Source organism: Triticum aestivum, chromosome 2D, assembly GCF_018294505.1.
Source record: "Triticum aestivum cultivar Chinese Spring chromosome 2D, IWGSC CS RefSeq v2.1, whole genome shotgun sequence".
NCBI classification, from domain to species: domain Eukaryota; kingdom Viridiplantae; phylum Streptophyta; class Magnoliopsida; order Poales; family Poaceae; genus Triticum; species Triticum aestivum.
In genome coordinates this window covers 603,228,743-603,236,002 of record NC_057799.1, presented here as the reverse complement: position 1 = coordinate 603,236,002, position 7,260 = coordinate 603,228,743, and the positions used below count along the sequence as shown (strand labels likewise).

Sequence of the window (7,260 nt, the reverse complement as noted above, 5' to 3'; positions counted from 1 at the left end):
ATATAGATGCATTTTAGAGTTAGATTCACTTATTTTGCTCCGTATGTGGTCTATAGTGAAATCTCTTCAAAGACTTATATTTAGGAATGGAGGGAGTACAAGACTTCCCAACCACTGCTTCTACAAGCTTTTGAGTTCCAACAAGCGCCCCCCTTGGATGCAGAAGGATTTGCTTGTAATTTCATATTCTTATAAGGAAGGTCTTGTAATGGCTACTTTTGTTTGATATATGGCCTTCGACCTTACCGTGAAAAAAAACTAACATCAATCCAGTGTACATGGCCTAACTATATTTTGACGTACCACATACGTAAAGCATTTTTATGGCATCCATCCATTATCCTCTTTGCAAACATGAAAAACAGATTCTTGGGAGTTACAACCTCTTTAACAAAATGTAGGACGTTTTATTGTAGTCAACTACACCAAAAAACGTCTTATATTTCGTTACAGAGGGAGTAGAAGATAAAAAGATGAAACAGAGTGATTTCACTATGACCGACCAACACCCATTATTTGAGCCAATCTGAACTGAAATTACATCCGGCACTCGTTGGCTCCGTCTTATGCATAACTTGTCCCGCCAAATTTGTCCACCCAAATGTTGTCTCAAGTTTAATTACCCCCATGGTGCGTATTGTTAAGGAGTTATGATGGTCTATTACGCACAAAATCTTCGCCTCTGCATAAACAAATTAAGAAGCAGTAAAATGGTGAGGCTGGCAATGCAGTGATAAGCCAATCCAAGCGAAAAGAGAGAGAAGCAGTTGATCTTACGTGCAGCTTTGACAAGATAACTTCCTCTACTGAGTCTGCAATTTCTAGTTGCTTCATCACAGTAGCCTGCAGAACCTGATTCATGGAAGGGGATATTTTTTTCATATTACATCTGAGATTGGCAGCAAGATATATTTGGTAATTCCCTATATGAAAATAAAGATAATTTCCAAAGGATGCATGATGATTGTGCCAGTTCTTGGTACCAAGTAATAATGGAGCCCCTTAGCTGAAAGTGCTGTTAAGTAAAAAGCCTATTCACTCCCCTGTCTTTCCCAACAAAAATGTTCAAGTTGTCTTTCAAATTCTTGAGACATTCTTGTTGCTTGATCATTCACAACATTTTGAATGCAGTGTATTTTCTTATTAAAATATTTCCTAACAAAAATGTTCAAGTTGTCTTTCAAGTTCTTGATCTCGGCATTCTTGTTGCTTGACCATTTCCAACATTTAGAATACAGTGTATTTCCTTAACTTTGTCGATATCTATTCATAAGAAAAACAATGGTGTTAACGAACGCTTACTTTCTTTGTCCTTTCGAGGTCAGATTCGATACATTTGATCCTATCCCATGAGTCCAAGAGGGAGCGTTCTTTTTCCAGGGGAATCTCTGGGGGCTTGCTTCCGAGCTCATCAACCTGACCCTCGAGCTTCTGAAGGCGCTCAATGACAGGCCTGACACAGTCCACACTGAATGCTTCCAGTGCGGGATGCTCACCAGAGATGGGTTCAAACTCAGGAGCTGGAGGTAGTGGGTTGTTGACCATCGTTATCTCTGGCTGACTGCATACTGTGCGTAAGAAGGTAAAAACTCTAACAACCAGAACCAGCAGTAATCTGAGAAATCGATAGAATTTCCCTTCCTCCGGCATCTCTTTGGGTACTAGTATACCACGGCTGTTTCTTGAAGAATCTAAAGAGAGTAAAAAAAAATTATGAACAAACATGAGAAAATCTTGAATATTTATTTTCAAAATGTGCTCTTAGTTCATTGCACTATCTGTTCATTTCAATACTAATAGTAAGATCTTCAGTAAGAATTAACAAACTCAGCAAATATTTACGGGGAAAGAGTGAAAAATAGTTGATCACTTTATATTTGCATAAAGTGACCTCAGAAGACCACAAGTAAAAATACCTGGAATGCTTTGTGTTGTGTCGGTGCCTAAACGCCGGGCTTGAACTCTTACTTCTGAGGCACAGGTTTTATCTGGCACTGATCCTCCTCTGCCATAATCGACTGTTTTGTCCACCACAACAAAGTGATCATCGCAACTGTAGTAAGCTGCAGACTCTCGTGCTCTCATCTGCATCTGTGTAAAACGCAGGAGATTCAGTATTTTGAGGTAGAAACTTAGGAGATTCAGTATGCACACATCAATCATTTGTATATTTTGAGGACAAAGGTTAAGATTCAGGAGGAAAAGCTCACTTCTTCACGAACTGGAGCTAATCGACTGCACCCTAATGTGCTTCTCATCATAGGAGAACCCAGATCATCAACATCTGATCCTGACTCAGCTGTTGACGTGTCACTGTTTCTACCCTGTTATTTGCAACGAGAGAAAAAAAGGACAAATTATTATGGACGCTAAGATAAACATTGCTGATGAAACCACAAAGGGTTCCAATTTTAAGAGGCACAATCAATGCGCATTACTCTCTTTTGTGTGTGGAAACTGAATATCACTATGCAAACAAGTGCATGGATTGCGATTAACTACGAGGATAGGGTAAACACTCCAACATGTGGCGTGTACCTTACAGTCGGCTTCTTTAAACCGATAGGTCCAGAGAACTGGTAAGTTGCTAATGGTGTTTTAACTGAAACAAAGGGTTTTGATCATATGATGAGTAACAACTAGTGGTTCGAAGTATTAAACTTGCCTTCAAAAGATGTAGCCTAGCAAATGAACCCCTTCGTTGCTCGATCTCAGATAAGCGTCTTGTATGCCTTGAAAATTTTGCTTCCTTGTTATGTGCAACCTAAAAGCAAACACATGGTACTGCAGTTGAGAATGCTGTTGTATATCATGTATGAAAAAAGTGATACTGAAATTGTGAGGACAAAGAACTTTGAAAGAAATCTAAATAAAGCATATGAGGAGTTTCAAAGTTAGCGGTATGTTTAGCTGGACAGGTCACCGTGAATTGCGTGCAGTAGTATCCTTTTGAAGAAGAAGAAGACTACTTCACAAACTTGTCCAGCAGTTGAGAAGTACATTGCCACGAAGTATGCCCAATACAAAGCTATTTTTGGCATTTCATATATTCATGGAATCTCGACTTGAAGCATGCCACTACAAAGCTATTTGTGGGATTTCATATATTTATGGTAATCTTTGTCAACATGGCATTGTCAAGTTCTTAATATTCAAAAACTGAACTGAAAATCTCTGCTTTTAGAAAAACAATGAAAGAGAAGCACATATAACGCAAGAGAAAATAAACTAAGTTCACCTTCATAATGTTAGGATCATTCCATGGACCTTTGTTAGACTTCAGGCATCCTGCCTCACCAGCACAAGTGCATGTTCCACCCAAAAATTCAGGAAGTTGGCTGCAAATAGAAAAAGAAGTCTTCAGTCAGTCAAAGGTAGCAGGAGAAAGCTTTCTGATCAATAACATTATACCAAATTGTTGTAAATGAGAAGTGCACCTTCCATCTATTACTTCAAGAAGTTTGCTTTGGAATTTTGTTCCCAAAACCTAAATTTGAGGATCGATCAGAATTGTTTATTTGAAAAAAGAGGAAAATAACAGCAGACTCATGCTCACATGTATCTTTGAGACTGTTTTAGGGTCAAGAAAACCTTTCACTGAATTCCATAGTAGCTTGAAACCACCGCCAGCATTTACAACAAACATCTGATGCAGTGTCTGAGCATACATTTAAAGTGTTAAACAAAGTGGCACCAAGTATTCATCAAGATAAGAAACAGAACCTAGGCATACCTCAGGATAATAATCACTGTCTATCTTTTGCATTCTAGTTAACATTTCCCTTGCTGTTTTGCTGAAGTTCTTGAAACCCTGCAGCATAATAGAGTGGGAAATGTCAGCACGTGATCTTTATGCTAACTATTTTGGGTCCCAAAATAAAAATTGGCAAAGTTAGTCTTCTACATAGAGATAAGATGATCCTGCGAATATGGGAAGAACCATCATACCACGCCTTCAACATCTAGTATAGTGGTTGTAGAACCAATATGCCTTTTTGCCGCGATAGAGCATGCTGGAAACTTGTCCAAGAAGGCTCTCTCAAACTCTTGCACATGGTACTTGATGTAGCGGTCAACAGTAGTGATGTTCATCAGTTTATTTGGATCAACTTTCCCTAATCTCTCGATGTATACTGGTCTTCCTTGCCTGTCAACTCCATGGTAACCCTGAGGATAGTAGGAAAGCACCTCGTCTAGCTCTTCAAAAACGAAATCCTACAGGATTCAGTTGCAAGATGGCAAGTGTTGGTTATATTGTTGAGAAGAGGTACAAATCTAGTTATAGATTAAGATAATTTTCCATCTATAGGCCAGCATGCGTCATTAGTCTCACTCACCTCGAGTATTGTATCCGCACCGAATTCTTTTCTCCATTGGAGCATCTCAGCCCACATATGAATGGCTTTCTCAGTGTCAAATTTCCTTGCCTTCAAAAACCTACAGTATATATAGAGGCAGGGAAGTTTTAGACTTGTAAACAAAGCAAGAAATTCTCTATCCATGCTTCGGTAGCTCTTTCTCTGCTGCTGAGTTATGTTGGAGCACCAACCTCAGCAACATGTGATAGTCATTTTGCTTGTCGCATAGCAAGTTCCTGCTCAAAAGCTCTTGCTGAAATGTGAACACGGCGCGTTCCTCCTCCTCATCTCTGACGTCTTCAATGGTGAAGGAAGAAGCCCGATGCTCCACCTTCCTCTTCCCCCGCTTCTTGAGCGAATGTGTGAGCTTGCTTGATGCATTCAGCGCTTTCTTCTTAAGTGACCCGCCAATGGACAGCCTTCTCCTCTCATCCTCTGAGTTCTCCACGTCTGACCTCCGGTCTTTTCGCTCGTCGAATAAGAACAGACCCTCCGTGCTCTCCGACCGTCGCCGCACTTCATGCGAAACACGTCATTACAAATTAGCAAACAGATCAGCAATGCAAGACGATATGCATACTTTTTTTTTTCTAAGAAAGACTATACCTGACATTTTGCTGGAAGCAGAGAAGACTGAATTTACAGGTTGGGTGGCTTCTGTTAGGCAATTATTGGATTGCCATCTTCATCCACACAAATGCACCTGGAATGGAGTAGACATCGAGCAGAGTATCATGAGAACATATGCCTGTCAGACTTTAGAGTACACAACAACACTATCTAAACGTCTTTGCATAAATGTATCATGAGAACATATGCCTGTCAGACTTTAGAGTACACAACAACACTATCTAAAATTTCCTTGCATAAAGGCCTTCTTTGGCATAAAATTAATGTTCTTGGTACAACATGACTGGGAGGGAGAACTTTTATTCTGACGCTACCAAAGCAAGGCATTGCAGGAAAACGAAACATCGCCATTAAGGTGAAAGGAATCGGTAGGTACAATGATGGTTACAGGTTGTACTAGTAACTACAGATTAAAGAACCATAAAAATTGCTTGCAAAGGGGAGAAAGAATCATCAAAATGTGTGCACATGCCTGTCAGGTTAACAAGCAGCTTTTGACCAGAGTTAATCACCGAAACTGCTCAGCGCAAATTAAACCATTCACATTTAGCCATGTTAATAATGTGAGTACTTATTACTCCATTGACTACGTTTTTAACAAGTTATTTTGAGTACTAAAAAATCCATAGCAAAATCGACTGAATCTGTATGATGGGGTAAACAAGTTGCCACTTAGAGCATCTCTGAAGGAGGAGATGACTCAAAAACACCAGCGAATACTATTGGTTCTTGCCTACTAACCATCTAAACAAATTCTATGCTGTAAACTGCAGAAAGATATATTTAGAGATGGCTACCCTGCCTTTGGCCAAACTGAAGGAAGAAGAAAACTGCAGCAAGATTTGCATGGAAGCCCCAACAAAACAAATAGCTGCTCTGCTCTGAACTTGGATGCAGGGGATCCACTAATCAACAGCAGAACAATCCTCCACGGACTGAACAATCGACGTACGTCTATAGGTGACAACGCAAATCAGAATTAAACTGAACTCTGGTGGCCAACAGATGACCAAGAGGTTGAGAGGAAAAACCAGGAACTGAATCAAACTGGTTTCGTCCGAGAGCTCTCATAGCCGGGACTCGAGAGACAGACAGACAGATTCAGTTCTACGCAGGTCAGAGGGAACATAAAAACAAGAAGGCCCGCATGGCGGATGAAAATCAAATTAGGAAACAAGCCGCATTGGTTTGGCGGTGGTTGGTTCTCTTGTCACGCTTTGGACCGCAAACTGCTCGCCGAATCCCCGCGATTATGCTCCCCGATTGACGGAACTTGGAAACATAGCGCGTCCGGGCGATTTCATTCCATTTTCCGCCAGAGAGAGAGAAGGGGAGGAGATGAGACCATGGCGACAAACAAGAAGAAGGATCGCCTGACCTTGGGGTGGGGGTGGAACCAAGGGCGGAATCCCGGTTCTTGGACCGCAGCGGCAACCGAGGAATCTGCGATACCCGCCTCCCCCCGCGCGCGCAGACAAAACAGAGGAGGAGGAGGAGCTCGTATGATTGGAGGAAGGTGGAGGAGGAGGGGGCAGACAGGTTGGTAGCTGTGGGATGTTTGCTTCTAACCAACCTGCTGACTGGCGGGGTAGATAGAGACGGACGCCCAAGCGGAGAAGAGAAGAGAAGCTTCTTGCTTTCGCCCTACCTAACCGAGAGGAGATAAAACTATGCACTAGCAGGAGGAGGCGCTAATTTCTTCTTGGTCGCCAAGTGGTGTGGTGCTGGTCTAGACATTCATTCGGTCATCTCGTCGACGCGGGCCATGGCGGACCGGCTTTACCTTAAAGTGCCGACCCCGGAATAAAGCCTTTGATTTGATGGTGGGGCGCTTTCGCTTTGCTGGCGTGCTGCCCTCTTCCCCTCGGATGGCGCACCGTGTCTCACCATTTTTCAGTTCCCTCTCCGTAAGGAGCAGTAAACACGCCTTTGGATGGATAGCAGACTTTTAGCGCTGGGCTTATCAAAAATGAGTTTTTAGCCCGTCTTTAACACACCCACAAAAAAACACGGAAAACGGTTTTGCCACTTCTCATGTGAAAAATAATCATTCCCGCAAAAAAGAAATGTGAAAAATAACCAGGTTATACAAAATTATGTTTGGGGTTAAAAGAAAATGCAAACAAGTCCGTCCAGCTCCTTGTTTTCTAGGGGTACGGCAAAAGCCTGGTGCTACATGTAGTTCCTATTCACGTTATGTTTGGCTAAAGTGCCGACCATGGAACCATGGTTCCTATTCCCCGTGGCCTCTCATGCTACATACTAGTTCCTG

At 41.8% G+C, this 7,260-nt stretch overlaps 1 protein-coding gene across 1 annotated transcript; it reads right to left on the bottom strand.

Annotated features, from left to right (window-relative positions):
• Positions 1–307: 307 nt before the first annotated feature.
• On the bottom strand, positions 308–6,609 carry LOC123054880 (phosphatidylinositol/phosphatidylcholine transfer protein SFH6). The gene is made up of 15 exons (XM_044478755.1): positions 6,367–6,609; positions 4,965–5,061; positions 4,550–4,874; positions 4,338–4,437; positions 3,949–4,215; positions 3,734–3,811; positions 3,557–3,658; positions 3,438–3,487; positions 3,239–3,338; positions 2,666–2,764; positions 2,211–2,324; positions 1,917–2,091; positions 1,303–1,691; positions 778–852; positions 308–682 (listed from the first exon to the last, which is right to left on the bottom strand). The coding sequence occupies exons 2-15, from the start codon at positions 4,969–4,971 to the stop codon at positions 662–664; spliced, it is 1,902 nt and encodes a 633-aa protein (XP_044334690.1). The 5' UTR covers positions 4,972–5,061; positions 6,367–6,609; the 3' UTR covers positions 308–661.
• Between the last annotated feature and the right edge of the window lie 651 nt (positions 6,610–7,260).